This window comes from Canis lupus, chromosome 15, assembly GCF_003254725.2.
Source record: "Canis lupus dingo isolate Sandy chromosome 15, ASM325472v2, whole genome shotgun sequence".
Classification (NCBI taxonomy): Eukaryota; Metazoa; Chordata; class Mammalia; order Carnivora; family Canidae; genus Canis; species Canis lupus.
The window spans coordinates 48909966-48928412 of record NC_064257.1 but is presented as its reverse complement, the minus strand read 5'-3'; the positions used below and the strand labels follow the sequence as shown (position 1 = coordinate 48928412).

Genomic DNA, 18447 nt, shown 5'->3' with positions numbered 1-18447 from the left:
TTTTTTCTGTTATGAGTTTTAACTGGTTGTATGAAGCCCATTCAGTATGGAGTTTACATGGTATATATTTTTTCCATCCTTTAAAATTATTTGTATCTTTATATTTTGTTGAATTTCTTATTGACACATTGTGATGGCTAATTTTGTGTCAACATGGTTGAGTCATGGTGCCTGGATATTTGGTCAAACCTTATTGTAGATATTTTTGTGAAAATATTTTTTTTTGATGAGAACAATGTTTAAATTGGTGGACTTTGAGGGGCGCTTGGGTGGCTCAGTCCGTTAAGCATCTGCCTTCAGCTTAGGTCATGATGATTCCAGGCACCTGAGATTGAGCCCTGAATCAAGCTATCTGCTTAGTGGGGAGTCTGCTTCTCCCTCTTCCTGTGTGTGTGTGTGTGTGCACATGTGTGCTCTCTCTTTCTCTCTCTCAAATAAATAAATAAATCTTTAAAAAAAATAAATTGATGGACTTTGAGTAGGTAACCTTCCAGGAGGATGGGCCTCATCAAATCAGTTGAAGGACTTAAATAGAAAAAAGATTGACCTTCCCCAGTAAAAATGAATTTTGTGGACAGAATGCCTTTGGATTTTACACCTTTTTTCTGAATCTCCAATGTATGTGTTTACCCTGAAGATTTTGGATTTATCAAGTCTCCATAATTGAGAGAGCTAATTCCTTAAATCTTTCAGTCTTTCTCTATATATCCTGTTGGTTCTTTTTTTGTGGAAAGCTATTGCTAATACAAGCAGGGTAGTTAAATGTTTTATTTATTTATTTTTTTGACATCTATGCTGAGAAAGTCTTTTCATTGTGTTTAGACTACTTTTTTTTTTGTTTTTTTAGATTTTTAATTTATTTATTAGAGAGACAGACAGACACAAGCAGAGGGAGAAGTAGGCTGCATGCAGGGAGCCTGACATGGGACTCAATCCTGGGTCTCCAGGATCACACCCTGGGCTGAAGGTGGTGTGCTAAACTGCTAAGCCACCAGGGCTGCCCTAGACTACTTACTTTTAATGTAACTACTGATAAGGCATGATTTTCACTGAGCATTTTATTATTTATTTGTCCCAAGGTAATTTTTCCCCTGTATCTCTTTTCCTGTGTCCTTTGTATTTGAATTCCTTTAGTATTCTTGTAAAATTAGTCTACTTGGTTTTATATCTATTTCTGCATAACTTTTTTAGTGATTGCACAGAGATTTCACAGTCTAATATTTTACCTCTTCACATGTAATACAGAACCATTTCAACTTTATGTATCCCTTTAGCATCAGCCATTGTTTGTTACTACATTTAATACATTGCAAGTCTCTCTAGGTAATGTTACAATTTTTAGTGTCACTTGCTATATGTTTTAAAAATTTAAAGGAAGAAAAATCTTTTATATTTTTCTTTTATTTTTTTCATTCTCGAACTCTATTCACATTTCCTGTTGAGCAGTTTTTTGAAACGAATATTTAAATTATTTTTTCTGAATATAATTTTTAAGAAAGATTTATTTATTTTAGAGTGAGTGTGTGAAGAGGAGGAGGGGCCTAGGGAGAAGGAGAGAGAGAATCTCAAGCAGATTCCTTGCTGAGTGCAGAGCCAGAAGTAAGGCTCAACCTCATGACCTGATCTGAAACCACAAGTCAGATGCCTAAGTGACTAAATCACTCAGGCACCCCTGTGATTATAATTTTATCTGGCCTTCATCACACAAGGGTATTTTTGCTGCATGTAGAATTCTGGGTAGAATTCAATTTTTTTCTTTTAGTTACTTTAAAATATTTTTCCATTTTTCAATTGTTTGCTGGTACCCATGGTTTCTAACGAGAAATGTATGGTTATTTAATGTATGTTTGTTAAGTAAAATATACTATACAAGTATACATACAAAAATATGTACTTGTTTTCAAGACGTATTCTGTAGCTCTCCGTACAATTTCATTATAGTTTTCTTTGTGGTGGTTACCAATTTTGAGAAGTTTTAGGCCCTTATATTCATATTTTTTGTTTTAGTCTTTCTCTTTTTCCTTTGGGTCTCTAGTGACCTGAATATTAGGACTTCCGTTGTACACATCCCTAAGCCTTTTTTTTACTTCATTTCAGTCTTTTTTTCTTTGTTCTTCAGTTTTGATACTGTCTATTGATACAGAAACTTGCTATTGAATGTATGATAAGAGTTGATCTTCAACTTTATGGACTTTTTGTTTGCTTTTTCTATTTTGGTATTAAGCTCAACTCCTGAATATTTTACGTTGGATTTGTACATTTCAATTGTATGATTTTAATATGGTTAATTTTATGCTTTTTTTTGGTTGAGAACCCTGTTTTCTGATTCTATTAGATGGTGTTATATTTATAATAGTTCCTTTAAAATCTTTGTGTGGTAATTCCAACAATTTGCTCATCTTATCAGCATTTGTTCAGGGTCTTTTCCTGTGAGAAATGGTTACATTTTCGTGGTTCCTTTATATGTTGAGTAAATTTTTAATGTGTCCTAGACATTGTGGATGTTGTCTTTTATAAACTAATGTGTTTTGTTAAAATCCTCTAACGAATGTTGACCCTTTTTTTGTTTTATTTTAGTAAGAAGAGTCAGACTTCAAGTTCTACCTATCCTTTGTGGGTAGGGGTTCCAAATGTCACTTATTGTAAAAACCTGTCTTATCCTTCTTTGTGTCTTTTTTGCACATAATGCATTCAGGGATTAGGTTTGAATTGGGTGATAATTAATTTTTTTTTTTTTTTTTTTCAGTTCAGAAAGATTTTGCTGTTCTAGTCTGTGTCTGCTCCTCACAGGTGCATCTCTTGGGTCAGTTTAGGGCTTTTATGGGTTTTTACAAAGATTTTGAGGATCATTCTCTCCTGTTTACTCCCATTCAGGACAACTCCTCCTCTCCCTCTGCCCCTAGCCTCTGCCTCTTGTACAAACCCATTTTCTTAGTTCCTCTATCCAAAACACAGTTTTATCAGAGTATTAGCCACCTGAGCTTCTAACATCCGCCTCTGAGATAAGGTCTCACTTTTGGGTCAGATTTATAAGGGCAAAGATAAAAAATTGAGACTCTTATCTCTCTATAATGGGTAATTCTCCAAATTTTACCTCCTTTATAGCAATGTATTTGCTTTTGTTTGGTCTTCAGAAGTACTTAGGAAATTGCTTTTTGTATGTTTTCCCATTGTTTCAGCTCCAGTATGTAAGACAGAGAGGCTGTAACTAGCTTTACTTCATCTTGGTTGAACCAGAACTCCCTGTTGATTGTATACTTTTCTTTCTTTCTTTCTTTCTTTCTTTCTTTCTTTCTTTCTTTCTTTCTTTCTTTCTTTCTTTCTTTCTTTCTTTCTTTTCTTTCTTTTCTTTCTTTTCTTTCTCTTTTCTCTTTCTCTTTCTCTTTCTCTTTCTCTTTCTCTCTCTCTCTCTCTCTCCTCTCTCTTTTCTTTTCTTTCTTTTCTTTCTTCTTTTCTTTTATTTATTTTAGAGAGCACAAGAGAGTGAGTGATCACATGTACCCAGGCTGAGGGGGAGGGACAGAGGTAGACCCCCTAATGAATGCAGAGCCTGATGGGTTCAATATATCAGGACCCTGAAATCATGACCTGAGCCAGAATCAAGATAACTGACTGAGTGACCCAGGCACCCCTAGTTTTCTTCTAAAAATTTTTTTTTATTTAATGCTTTAATAATAATTATATTTTTATTCTTCTTGGTGGATTTTATTATTTCTTATAAGACATGTTATGTTAGCAATGCATTTTCTCAGTCTGTTCATTTGAGAATACTTTTATTTCTCTTCATTTTTGGATAATAATTATGTTGGATATAAAATTTTCAGTCTTTTTCTGTTTGCACTTTGTGGTTTGACTTTTGTCCTCTGTGATGAGATGTCAACTTTCTATTTAGTTTCTACGTGTTGAGTCATATTTCTTTTGATGCTTCTCAGATTTTTTTCTTTGTCCTTGAATTTTGACTGTATTCAGTTTAGTTGTGATTCTCTTTGTTTTTATCCTTTTGTGACTTACTGAGTTCTTGGATCTGCAAGTTAATGTTTTTTCATGAAATTTTGGAAGATTTTTTCCCCCATAGTTTATTCAGAAAGTTTTTTTTCCCCATTCCTCTTTTTTTTTTTTTTTTTTTGCTCTTGCATTATACCTATGATGGAATACTACATTGTCTCACAGGTTTCTAAAGGTTTGTTAATTTACCTTTCATCATTTTCTCTCTGTTCGTCAGACTGGGTAATTTCTATTGATCTGTTGAATTTTATAGACTGTCTTTTGCCAGCTGTATCTGTTGTTGAGTACCTCTTATGAATTTTTCATTTCTTTTTTTTGTTTTTTGAATTTTTCGTTTTTCATGTTTACTTTTCAACTCTAGAATCTTCATGTGGTTTGTTTTTATAGTTTCTCTTTATTAAAATGAGAAACTTGTTTACTATTAATCTGTTTCTTTTAATTATTTGAACATAATTTAAAATTCATTGAACATATTTATTGCATGTCTTTGAAGTGTTTTCAAAATCTGACTTTTGGAACTTGAGTCATTTTGTTGACTGCTTTTTTTTTTTTTAATTACAAGTCACACTTTTTAATTTCCTTACATGTGTAGTAATTTTGGTTGAAAACTGAATATTTCAGATAAAATAGCAAGTTTGACTTCTGTTTTGCTTGTCCATGGGTTGTTGGTTTTCTTTTTTTTTTTTAAGGATTTATTTATTTGAGAGAGATTGAGCATGAACTGGAGGGGCAGAGAGAGAGAATCTTGAACAGATTCTGTGCTGAGTGTGGAGCCAGACGTGGCCTTGATCTCAGGACCCTGAAATCTTGGCCTGAGCTGAAACCAGGAGTCAGACGCTTAACTAACTGCACCATCCAGGCACCCCATTTGTTTTCTTTTCCTCCTTCTTCTTCTTCTTTCCCTTCTTCCCTCCCTCCCTCCCTCCCTCCCTCCCTCCCTCCCTCCCTCCCTCCCTTCCTTCCTTCCTTCCTTCCTTTTTTTAATGATTTTATTGTTAAGTAATCTCTGTACCCAACATGGGGTTCGAACTCCAAACCCCCTGAGATCAGGAGTCACATACTCTACTGACTGAGCCAGCCAGGTGCTCCATGGGTAATTGGTTTGTTGTTTGTTTTAATAATTTGCCTTGTCTAAACTCTAGGTTTTGTTTACTTCATGGTGTTTAGCATTTGGTTTCTCAATGTGTTATTTATTTATTTTATTTTCTTTCTGTTTTTTCTCTGTTCCCCTCTCCACTGGGATGTTGGTTTGGGTATTATCAGTCCCATCAAAAAGGCCACTGCCTCTTGATTTTCTTCCTTCAGGGTGTAGTAGTTTCTTAGTAATAAATGCCTCTAATTTGTTGTTTCACTGGTTGAATGGTTACATGTGGAAATTTTGTTTTATTTTATTTGTCAGTTTTTGTGGAGGGAAATGCTGACTTCCACATCAGCATTAGTGGGAGTCATTCTTGCTATTTTGTTTTTATAGTATGCTTTAAATTCTGGTACTTTCCTAGTTTTTTACTTATTGTGAATGAATAAAAAATCTGTAATTTGGACTAATATATGGGAATGTGAATAATTAGTCTCAAATATATGTAGTTCAGTTACTTTTGTAAAACACCAGATACAGAGGTTATTGAATTGAATTGAAATTAGTTGTATAAAAAAAAAAAAAAGAAATTAGTTGTATAGAATAAAAATAACTTGGGAATGATGGGTTGGTAGTTTTTAAAAATCTAATTGGAGTTCTGTGGAAATATTTTTTGGCTCTAAAAATTCAGTATGAAATTTTCTAAATTGTAGATTTACTTTCCTTCCTCCCCCCCTCCCTCCTTCTCTGCCTGTCTGTCCGCTTTTCTGTCATTCTTTCCATCTGTTTTCTTCCTTCTTGATTTCTTTTATTTCTTTCTTGACTTCTTCCATGAGTTAAAGAGACAGAAGCCAAATGGAGCATTGTTACATAATTTCATTATCTGTTTATGGTTACATTGGTACCTAAAATATATTAGTGTAATTTTTAAAGGCCAACATGAAAAGAGCACAGGTATATTTAGTGAAGCTTTCATATTAACTGAAAGTCAAACAGTAACATAGGCTAATGGAGGAGGGAATAGTTTTTCCTGGTGCCGGTAATATAGGAATGCCAAACTACATCATAGAAGCCAGCAGCATTTCTAAATTATAATTAGCAATTTAATTTCCATTAAATGACAGAAATTTTCTTATTTACTTGTTATGTATAAATTACTTCCACCATCACATCATTTAGACATTATCTCCAATATCTTGGAGCACTTCTTCTTCCTTAGAATTAATATGTTTTTTGCTGCCCTGTCAGTCACATCATAGGCCATGCTTAAATTTTAAGTATTAAATTTCTATTTTTGGAGTCTAATGAGCTTTTATCGTATATTTTTATGTCTGTGAACAAATTGAAATAATCTGTAACTTTTCAAACGACTCTCTTGGTATTTCTATTATCTGAATATTTTCTTCCTTGAAAATGCTATAGTGTACATGCCATAGTACATTTCCATTCAGAAAAATAGATACAGGGATGCCTGGGTGGCTCAGGTTGAGTGCCCTGCCTTCGGCCCAGCACATGATCCTGGAGTCCCAGGATCGAGTCCAACATCGGGTTCCCTGCACGGAGCCTACTTCTCTCTCTGCCTGTGTCTCTGCCTCTCTCTTTGTGTCTCTTAAATAAAATCTTAAAAAATAAATTCTTCTCTTTAAAAAAAAAAAGAAGAAAAATAGATACATATTAGAATGTCCATTAATTTTCATTATATATATAATCATAGTAAAATAGATTATATGAAAACATTCCCTAATTTTAAGTAGTACTTCTTATGGATTACTCATAATGGCTTTCTTATACTTTCTGTTTTCTATAGAGAAATGTATATATATTAATAATTTTTTAAAAAGATTTGTATTTATTCATGAGAGAAGAGGCAGAGACATAGGCAGAGGGAGAAGCAGGCTCCTGGTAGGGAGCCTGATGTGGGACCCGATCCCAGGACCCCTGGATCACAACCTGAGCCAAAGGCAAGATGCTCAGCGCTGAGCCACCCTGGCTATAAATATATAAATGTCACTGAATATATAAATGCCATTGAATCAGTACAGGATTTTCCTGCTCTAATGTGAGAAATGTTCTTTGTGTTAAATAGGGATTAAACTTTGATCTAAAAGCAAAATGTGCTCACTTTGGCTTTACAAAATTTAGTGGTTATGTTTAGTAGATAAAATAAACGAATTAGATTCAGCTTTACTAAGAAATATTCAACACGTAAAAAATTATAGGATAAACATGAGGTGTATATAGATCCAGTTGTAGCCCTTTTGGTTTTACTTATAAAACATTATTTGAAAATAGTTAAGACAATTCTATCCAGAGTTCATCTTTTGATGAAATCATGGTGATTTTAACCAAAGATTATTTGTTAAGTTATGCTATAGCAAGGGTAGATTTATTTATTCTGTGTTAAAATGTCTTGGGGTGTTGGGGTTTTTAAACCAGTATGAAACTTACGTTAATATTTCTTTTATAGAAAATTTAATTTTTATTTTACTTAAGTTAAATGATGGAAAGAAAAAAAGTTATAAACATATTGATATTCCAATAATTGAATGTTATAGTTTTGTAGTATTGTGTTAAAAATGAGTAGTTTCACATATCTCATTTTATGAGATTACAATGTATTATGGACCTAGATGCTTTTAATTAATATTTTAACAGGAATCAAAGTTCTTTTTGTGAATTTCCTTTTCTGTCAGACACTAGAGGATCAAAGTCTTTACTTTTGTTTTTAAATCTTTTTTTCAAACTTAGTTATTAAGCATTATGATTTTAGGACACTTGAAAATCTTAGTATTTTTAAAATAATCCTAAAATTAAAAAAAAAATAATCCTAAAATTTTCTGATTTTTTTCCTAAATGTTTATGAGGAAGGAAATGGTATAATGAATCAATTCAACATTACTTTGCTTATATAATTGTGTATGATACTAGAGTTTTGCTGTACTTTGTTTATACTCAAATCAGTGGTCTGTGGCTGAATGCCTTTGGAGATCATTTTAAAACTTTAATAGATTACTATGTAAATTTTGAGAGTAGAATTTGAAATTTATTTTTAGATTTCATTTATGTTTCATCCTTTTTGCTTTAAATTTTTTAAAATTATCATTATTTGTTGTCATTATTATTCATCATCTTGTTCTCTTGCTTTTCATGATGAGAATTAACAGATTTAAATATGTGTTACCATTAAACAATGATTACTTTATATTGATCTTAAAATAAATGTGGTAACTTCCAAAGGGCATTGTTAAGCCTGTAGTAGGAGAAAAAATAGTAACTTAGAACCAGCTTTATGCCATACAGTTTGCATAAGTACATTTATGCATATAGTATAAACCACTGTATTTTCCACATTTGTTCCACATCTCCACCAGCATTTGGTGTTATTATTGGTCTAGATTTTGTTCATTCTTAAAATTGTGTAGTGGTATCTTATTCTTGTTTTAATTTGTATTTCTCTGATGACATATAATGTGGAACATCTTTTCATATGCTAATTTTTATCCATGTATCTTCTTTGGTGAGAGTCTGTTAAGTTCCTTTGCCCATTTTTAAATAGGGGCTTGTTTTTTTATTGTTGAGTTTTTAAGAGTTCTTTGTTTTGGATAAAAATTCTTTATCAGATATGTGTCTTGCAAACATTTTCTCCCATTCTATCTTGTCTTCTAATTTTCTTGATACTGTTTTTTCTGCAGAGCCAAAGTTTTTAATTTTAATGAAGTCTAGTTATCAAGTATTTCTTGTGGATTTTGTTTTGGTTTTGTATCTTGCATCACCGTACCCGGGTCATCTATGTTTTCTCTTGTCTCCTAGAAGTTTTATAGTTCTGCGTTTTACATTTAGGTCCACTTTGAATTAATTTTTATGTGTAGATTCATTTATTGGAACGTGGGTATCTACTTGTTCCAGCATCATTTGTTGAAAGAGAATCTTTAGTCCATTGTACTGCCTTTGGCCTTCCTTTCTCAATGAGAAGTTATCCATATTTATGTCAGTCTTTTTCTAGGCTCTTTATTCTGTTCTATGATTTATTTGTGTAATTTTTTGTCAGTACTGTCTTGATTACTATGCCTGTATAATACCTGTTGAAATCAGGTAACTTTGGTTTTCCAACTTTGTTCTTCTTCATCAGTAATTGTATTGGCTGTCTTGGGCTTTTGCCTCTCAATATAAACTTTAGAATACTTTTTGGGATTTTGATTGGAATTGTATTGAACCTATAGATGAAGTTGGGAAGAACTGAGATCTTGAGAATAGTCTTCCTATTTATGAACATGGATTTTCTGTCCATTTACTTATCTCATTTTTGGTTTTATGCATCAGTTTTACAGTTTTCCTCATGTAGCTCTTGTACATATTTTGTTAGATTTATACCCAATTCTTTCACTTTTAGGGGATGCTACTGTAAATGGTATTATGTTTTTAATGTCTCATTCCACTTGGTCATTATTGGTATATAGGAAAGCAGTTGACTTTTGTTTATTCTGTAGTCTTCAACCTTGGTATAATTGCTTATTAGTTTCAGGGATTTTTTTTATCAGTTCTAGATTTTCTTCATAGATGATCATGTCATCTGTGAATAAAGACAGTTTTATGTGTTCCTTTACAATCAGTATACTATTTACTTTCTTTTTTTTGCCTCACTCCATTAGCAAGAACTTCTAGTACAGTGCTGAAAAAGAGTGGTGGAGGAGATATCCTTGTACTTGTTCTTAGGGGGGATCCTTGGAATTTCTCCCTATTAATTATGTTAGGTGTTGAGTTTTTGTGGATAGTCCTTATGGACTTGAGAAAAATTCCTCTCTATTCCTAGATTATTAAGTTTTTAACATGAATGAGTGCTGGATTTTGTCAAATGTTTTTTTTCCTGCCTTTACTGATACCAGTAATTTTCTTATCTATAGATTAATTGATTTTATGATAGATTATATTAATTGATTCACAAATGGTAAACCAGCCTTATGCCTTTGGAATAATTTTACTTAGCTCATGGTATATAATTCTTACTATGTTTTTTTTTGCATTGGATTAGCTAATATTTTCTTGGAGATTTTATTGTCTTTGTTAATGAGATATATTTGTCGATAGTTTTCTTGTAATGTCTTTTATTTTTTTATTTTGGTGTTAATGTTGGCTCATAGAATGAGTTAGGAGGTATTCCTTCTGCTTCTATGCTCTGAAGGAAATTGTAGAAAATTGATATAATTTCTTTTTACAGTTTTGGTAGATTTCACCAATAAACCTGTCTGGGTCTTGCACTTTCTGTTTTGGTAGGTTATTATTTATTGATTCCTTATCTTTAGTAGTTATAAGCCTTTTTAGATCATCAGTTATTCTTGTGTGAGTTTTGGCAAATTGTCTTTCAATGAATTGGTCCATTTCCTCTAGGTTATAGAATTTGTGGGCATAGAGTTGTTCATAGTATTCCTTTATTATCCTTTTTATGTCCATGGGATGAGGTTTCCTCTTACATTTATGAAAGTAGAAAATAGTGTTTTCTATTTATGTTATTACTTAGCCTGGCTAGAAGCTCATCTTACGGATCTTTTCAAATCAGCTTTTGGTTACACTAATTTTATCTATTGATTTCTTTTTTTCAGTTTTATGTTTTCCACTCTAATACTTACTTATATTTTCCTCTGATTACTTTGGATTGAAGATTATCTTCTTTTTTTTTAGTTTCCGAGAGTGGAAGCTTGATTCGTGATTTAAGTTCTTTCTTATTTTCTAATATGGGCATTCAATGCCGTAAATTTCTTTGAAACTACTGTGTTTTCTGGGTTTCACAAAATTTTTTAAGTTATGTTTTCATTTTAATTTAGTTTTAAATTTTTTTATGTTTTCTAAAGATTTCTTCTTTGACCTACATGTTATTTTAAGTGTGTTGTTGTTGCTAGGTGTGTGTGTTTATTAGTGTGTTGTTTAATATACAAATATTTTGGAACTTTGTAGCTATCTTTTTATTAATGGTTTCTAGTTTAATCCCATTGTTGTCTGGGAGCAAACAATACATGATTTCTAATCTTTACGTTTGTTTAGATATGTTTTATAGCCCTGAATGTAGCCTACTTGGTGAGTGTTACGTGTTAGATTAAGAAGAATGTGTATTCTGCTATTTCTGGATAAAATAGTTGATATTAAGGACAATGAATTGAATTTAGTTATGTCCTTACTGATTTTCTGCCTACTGGTTGTGTTTCTAAAAGGAATTTAAAATTCTCGGGCAGCCCTGGTGGCTCAGCAGGGCATGATCTTGGAGACCCGGAATCGAGTCCTACGTTGGGCTCCCTGCTCGGAGCCTGCTTCTCCCTCTGCCTGTTTCTCTGCCTCTTTCTCTCTCTCTCTCGCTCTCTCTCTGTATCTCTCATGAATAAATAAATAAAATCTTAAAAAAATGATTTTAAAATTCTCCAAATATAACAGTGTATTTATCTATTATTTCTCCTTGCAGTTCAATCAGTTTTTATGCCATATTGTTTTAGACACATACATGTTACAGACTATTATGTCTTAATGGAGAAATGACCCCTTTTATCATATAGCAGTGCCCTTCTTATCTCTGATAACTGCTTTCTCTGAAATTAAGGTAACTATTCTTGTTTTCTTTTGGTTAGTGTTAGATGTTCTATTTTTCTCCATTCATTTAATCTATATGTGTCTTTATATATAAGGTGGGCTTCTTGAAGACAGCATACAGTTTTTGATAAGCAAGTTTTTAAATGTCAGAAGTGCACTTTAAATTCACCTATATCTTACTTGAAATTAGGTTTATAATCATGAATTTAATTTTAATTCCCTTCAGTGTCATCTATAAACTTATGGCATCGACAAGTGAAGGAATCAGAGTACAAGCTCTCAAGGCAATGGGCTATTTTTTAAAACACCTGGCCCCAAAGTGAGTATAGTATGCATGAAATCTAAAATGGACTGTGGTATATTACCATTTTATTTTATAAATCTTTGGAATAGTATGTGTATTCTGTAATTTCTCTAGTTTCTCTTTATTTTAATTTATAAAATCTATGTAGATGTAATCCCATTTCTGTATATTAAAAGTAAAGTGAAACAGGGGAATATAGTTCATTTTAATAAAATTTAACTTTTCTGTTTGTTCCTTGTTTAAGAATACTTTTGTATAATGGAATTTTAGAAACCAGGAGACTTTATTTTGTGTGGGTTCATTATCATTTGTTTTATCTGTAGTATAAAGCTGACATTTTAACCTCAATATTTGTCTTAGTATGTTCTGCTGTAAGAATGACTGAAAATGAAAACTTTTTTTTCTTAGCTGAATGTAGATTCATATACTACCTATTGTTCCTTATATCAGAGTTGGTTTATTATAAAAATTAACAATTGTGGCAATAAAGAAATGTTGGCAAACTGTGGTCTTTATGTGTATTCCATTTGGCTGCCTGGAAATAAAGTTTTGTTGGAACATAGCCACAATCATTTATTTGCTTATTATCTGTGTCTGTTTTCAGAACACAGAAGCAGTGTTGAGTTGTTGCTACAGAGACCATATGGTCTGCAAAGCCTAAAATGTTTACTATTTAGCAATTTGCAGAAAAAATTTGATGAATCCTAGGGTAGAATTAAAGTTTATGATCCTTTAGTTTCTAAATTTTTGCTCGGAAGTTGATTTTGGTTTGTTTATCTTCACAGTACTCATTTTCTTAATTTTTTTTTCATTTCTTCTACCTTTTCCTCCACATTGTTTTTCTACTGAATGACTTACTTATTGGGCTTTAGATTATCATCCATAGTGGAGCTTAGCTCACTGCTGACAGAGAGTAGAAACTGGTTAATAAATAATCGCTCTGGAGATTTTTGTGGAGGTTTTGCTGTGTCTGTGACATAGCCAGTCTTGTTTTTTTTTTTTTTTTTCTTTTAACTTTAGCTGTGTTTATAATGTAGTTTGTATCTCTCTCCTCAAAGATTTTGTGACCTTATGAGTTCTAAGTTGAAGAAAATTAGGAGAGTTACTGTGTTGGAATTTGTTGATTATGTGAAATCACATTGTGTCTTCTTCATCCAACTTGCATTCTAAATAGTGGATTATAACACTTTGCATTTGATTATTTATTTTTATGATATTGTAGAAGAAAAGCTGAAATCATGCTTGGACATGGATTATTTTCATTGCTGGCAGAAAGACTCATGCTTCAGACAAATTTAATCACAATGACCACATATAATGTTTTGTTTGAGGTAGGAATATATTTAGAATTTAATCTTACTAATTTCTTATTTTGAGAGTGCTTGTATAATTTAGTTGATAGTATCTAGCTGTAGTAAGTTAATTTAGGTTTGATATACAGTTTTGAAATTAGTTATATAAGGGAGATGTGACTACATCTTAAATCTATTAATCGTGAACTATTAAGCAGTATGGACATCTCTGTTAAATGGTTCCTTGTATTGACCATTTGATGTCTCATTTTGTAATTAAGTAAAAATAGAATTATAACATTGAAATTATTTTATATAATGCAGAAGATAGCATGACAACATTGGACTGTATACTTTTAATGTTGATTAGTACGGTACTTAAAATTTGTATGGCCATGGTAATACAGTAATTATGCTAATAAAATCTATTATTTTACTTCTGTAGATTCTTATAGAGCATATTTGTACTCAGGTGATACACAAACAGCATCCAGATCCTGATTCTTCAGTAAAGATACAAAATCCTCGTATGTATTTTATATACATTTATTTTTGTTTTTGTTGTTTTCAGCTTTATGGAGATCTAATTGACACATAATACTGTATAAGTTTAAAGTGTACTCAGGATCTGATTTATGTGTATATTATGAAATGATTGGACAATAAGGTTAGTTAACACATCCATCACTTCAGTTACAATTTTTTTGTGTATATGTTAGGACTTTTAAGATCTATTCTCTTAGTAACTTTCCCTTATGGAATACAGTATTGTTAACTGTAGTCACCATGTTGTATATTAGATCCCTCGGACTTACCCAGCTTATGACTGGAAGTTTGTATCCTTTCAGTACTTTCACCCATTTTTCCCCTCCTTTTTAATACTTCCAGTAACTACCTTTTGCTAATAAATAGAAAGTCACTGGGAAAAACCTGAAGTTGATATTGTGGGAAACATAGTGTTCAAAGAGTATCTCATTATGGGCAACGATATAATACTAGTTTTATTTTAGGTTAATGTTGAATATAACTTCAAATTGACCTTAGGTTATGTGGAAATGTTTATATCAAGGTTTTGAAGAATTTTATGTGTAAGGTATTGATTTAACATATGTTCAGATTTTCAGTAAAGTTTTGATTGCACAATTTAGTGATGTCTGGCCAAACTACATAAACCATAGAAATAGCTTTCATCTTAAATTATTGTCAAGTTAAGGACTACCAAGTTTGGAAAGGGAGTAAAATAAGAAAATCTTGAGTATATGTATGTAAATTAAAATATATTTTATGTGATTATGGGGAAAGATGGCTTACTGAAGTAAGAATTTTAGTATCTGTTATCTATGTAATATACTGTCTCAGAAAAGACACACAGTATAGCTTGGTGTTTAAAAACAGGCTGCCTGGTTTTTCATTTTGTATGTTTTTTTAAAATATTTTTTTTATTTATTTGAGATGGAGCTAGAGTGACAGAGAGAGTGTGTGCACATGAGCAGGGGGTGGGGGGGACGAGGCAGAGGGACAAGGAAAATCAGGCTCTCCATGAGCAGAGAGCCTAAAGTGGGGCTTAATCGCAGGACCCTGGGATCACACCCTTAGCTAAAGGCAGACGCTTAACCTACTGAGCCACTCCTTGTCTGTATGCCTTAATAGTTGTGTGACTTTGGGTAAATTATTTAATTTCTGTTGCTCAGTTTTCTTATCTCTAAAATGGGCATAATAACAGTATTTAGCTGTCATTGTTCCTGGGTTAATACCTGTATTTTTTTTAAAAAAACATTGTCTCATGATAGCATGTTCCTTACAATTAGTGGCTATTATTATCATTACCATTACTATGATTATCATCATCATTGTAATCATTGTTCAGGTAGAGAAATTTTCAGTTTGTCATTAGAATTCAGAAATTACTCCCCAAATATCTTTCATTGTATGATAAAGTATCTTCATATTTGTTATTATGTACTTACTGCTTCAATATCACCAAAAACCTTGTCAAAAGGCTACTTTAGAAGTTCTAAATTGTAATTGGGTAAACACTTACCTATTATTTAAATTCAGGGTTATAACTGGTTTTGTTTCTTTAAAGTTCTGATTTAAGGGATCCCTGGGTGGTGCAGCGGTTCGGCGCCTGCCTTTCGCCCAGGGTGCGATCCTGGAGATCCGGGATCGAATCCCACGTGGGGCTCCAGGTGCATGGAGCCTGCTTCTCCCTCTGCCTGTGTCTCTGCCTCTCTCTCTCTCTCTCTGTGTGTGTGTGACTATCATAAATAAATAAAAAATTAAAAAAAAATTAACATTAAAGTTCTGATTTAAGTAAATATTTTAAAGAATTTTTTTTTTAAAGCTAAATATTAGAAATTTAGATGGCATTATATTTAAGACCATTGCAGTAGTAGTTTCATTTGTATTTATTAGGTGGTGGTAAATAGGTTTTAATTCCCTATTTTTTTTTAAGATTTACTTTATTTGTTCATTTGTGAGAGACACACAGAGAGAGGCAGAGATACAGGCAGAGGGAGAAGCAAGCTCTTCATGAGACGCCTGATGTGGGACTCCATCCCAGCCGCTCAACTGCTGAGCCACCCAGGCGTCCCTTAATTCCCTTTTTAATCTAATTTTACTTTAGAAATCATGGAAGAAAATCTTGATAGCTTTTAAAATTCATAGGAGAGGCCATTTGCCTTACCAGGTGTATTGAAGCTGAGAATTTTTTCTCTTTTTCTGAGATTTTTAGTATACCTTTTTTTTTTTTAATTTTTTTTATTTATTTATGATAGTCACAGAGAGAGAGAGAGAGAGGCAGAGACACAGGCTGAGGGAGGAGCAGGCTCCATGCAGGGAGCCCAACGTGGGATTCGATCCCGGGTCTCCAGGATCGCGCTCTGGGCCAAAGGCAGGCGCCAAACCGCTGCGCCACCCAGGGATCCCAGTATACCTTTTTTTTTTTAATCAACTTTACTAATTGGCAGAGATTGTGAGTCGTTAGTAGTTTTACTATTATTTAATTCATTTATAATTTAACTAAAATTCAACTTTAAACATTTTTAAAATTCAGCTTTACTTTTACGCTTTTTTTTTTTTTTAAGATTTTATTTATTTGATACAAAGCACAAGTAGGCAGAGTGGCAAGGAGGGCAAGAAGGGGAAGCAGATTGTCTACTAAGCAGAGAAGCCCAATGTGAGACCCTGTCCAGGACCCTGGGATCATGACCTGAGCTGAAGGCAGGTGCTTAACTGACTGAGTCACCCAGGTGTTCCTACATTTTTACACATTCTTAGTGATAAAACAAAAATCCCTTTCATATTTTTGGATGCTTTCTAATGAATGTATTATCATTCTTTTCTGTAGATGCAGTTATTTTTTTTAATAACACAAAAAAGGATGTTTTCAGTAGACATATTTCAGGGAAACTAGAGAAATATATTAATGGTCTTCTATCATGACTTTTTGTGTTGTTTTGGTTTTTATTAATTTATGAATTGTCTTACAGAGATACTAAAAGTAATTGCAACCCTACTTCGAAATTCTCCCCAGTGTTCAGAGAGCATGGAAGTTCGCAGAGCCTTTCTTTCTGACATGATTAAACTTTTTAATAACAGTAGAGAAAATAGAAGGTAAGTGGGATCAGAAAGCAATTATTTGCACTATTCAAGGCTAGGTTTGAATAAGTCCATTGTTTTCTAAGAAAAATTGCCTTAAAAAGTACTGTGAAATGAATTTTCCGTATGCTTTTTTCATTAAGGATGTATAAGTAATGTATCATAGATTAAAATTGAGTTTTCAGTACCACCTACTTTAATTGTTTTAATACATACATAGAGGTGCCATGTTTTGGTTTATTTTGTCTTAAAATAAACAGTTTATTTTATTTTGGTTTATTTTGTCTTAAACTTTTACTTTTTAGAATTCTTAGAGATGAGTTTTTTTTTCTTTCAGTAATTCAGTATCCTCTTATAATTCTCAGGAGCTTGCTACAGTGTTCTGTATGGCAAGAGTGGATGCTTTCTCTTTGCTATTTCAATCCTAAGAATTCTGATGAGCAAAAGATAACAGAAATGGTGTATGCCATATTCAGAATCCTACTTTACCATGCAGTCAAATATGAGTGGGGTGGCTGGCGCGTGTGGGTAGACACATTATCAATCACACATTCAAAGGTAAGTTTTCTTATGAAAATGTATTTAGTGTTTTAAATGTCTATAATTTTGATTTTATTTATTATTCTCTAAAAGCGCAGTGAAAGGAAGAACTAAAAAGGAAAATAAAATGTTTCCAATTTCTTTAGAATCAAATTGGGTTTTTCAAATGTTATTTTTATGTAAGCTTAACTTAATACAGTGAAATCTCATGCCACAGCATAAAGGAACTTATTTTAAAGTAGCCACTTTTTGCAGATACGATTCTCTAAATTTTTGAGTACTTTAAAGCTTTTGAACACAAGGTGGCGCAGTATATTCAAAGATGAGAAGTTATTCTAATAATGTAAGTGGTTGAGTAAATAGAAAAGCTCAGACTAATGTTTGCCTTTTGCTCACATTACAGTCAGTTAAAAAATTGATTTGGAAGAATCCGCTAGTCTTTTTTTTTTTTTTTAACTTAAGCCAGTGTAAGTTATTTATGTATAGCTTTTGTTTGAAATTGTTTATGAAATATTGTAGATACACAAAAAGGTATAAAGAATAATGTACCTCCCAGTATTTATGATACTGGGTTCTCCGTCCCAATTGCTATGTCTATCATTGTTAGCCCCTCTCTCCTTACCTACTAACCTTAATTTGGATGTTTTCATTATTTCTATTTCTTATGTATATTTTTAACAACGCACATCTCAACAATAAAAAAAGAATATATTTGTAAAGCTCCCATAAAACAATAAAAAATACAAATAAAATTATTGAGATATAGTATTTAAAATTCATCATTTTTGCAAATTTTTAAAACTCTTGGCATATCACGTTACGAGGTGATGTGAAACAATGAGAACTTAGACATCACAGGAAACTGATATACCACTTTGGAAATAAAATTTGCATTATCATCTAACGAGGAACATCTGCATCTTATAAGTCAGCAAGTCCACTTCTAGGAATATATAGAGAAACTTCCAAATACATACAAAATGTATTAAAAATGCTCATCAACTGGTAAATGGATAAAGCCATACCATGGAGTATGATACAACTGAGGAAATAAACAC

General features: G+C 32.3%; 1 protein-coding gene across 13 annotated transcripts in view; it reads left to right on the top strand.

The window, feature by feature from the left end:
* Window positions 1–18447, top strand: part of LRBA (LPS responsive beige-like anchor protein) — a 728875-nt gene that overhangs the window by 137104 nt on the left and 573324 nt on the right. For 12 of the 13 annotated variants that reach the window (XM_025439493.3, XM_025439495.3, XM_025439499.3 and 9 more), the window contains 5 exons: window positions 11880–11972; window positions 13180–13288; window positions 13695–13776; window positions 16741–16864; window positions 17215–17407. In XM_025439493.3, the coding sequence (XP_025295278.1) occupies window positions 11880–11972; window positions 13180–13288; window positions 13695–13776; window positions 16741–16864; window positions 17215–17407 (601 nt within the window). Of the gene's footprint in view, window positions 1–11879; window positions 11973–13179; window positions 13289–13694; window positions 13777–13826; window positions 13917–16740; window positions 16865–17214; window positions 17408–18447 lie in introns of those variants that run through there. The other variant, XM_049094196.1, reaches the window with a different exon arrangement.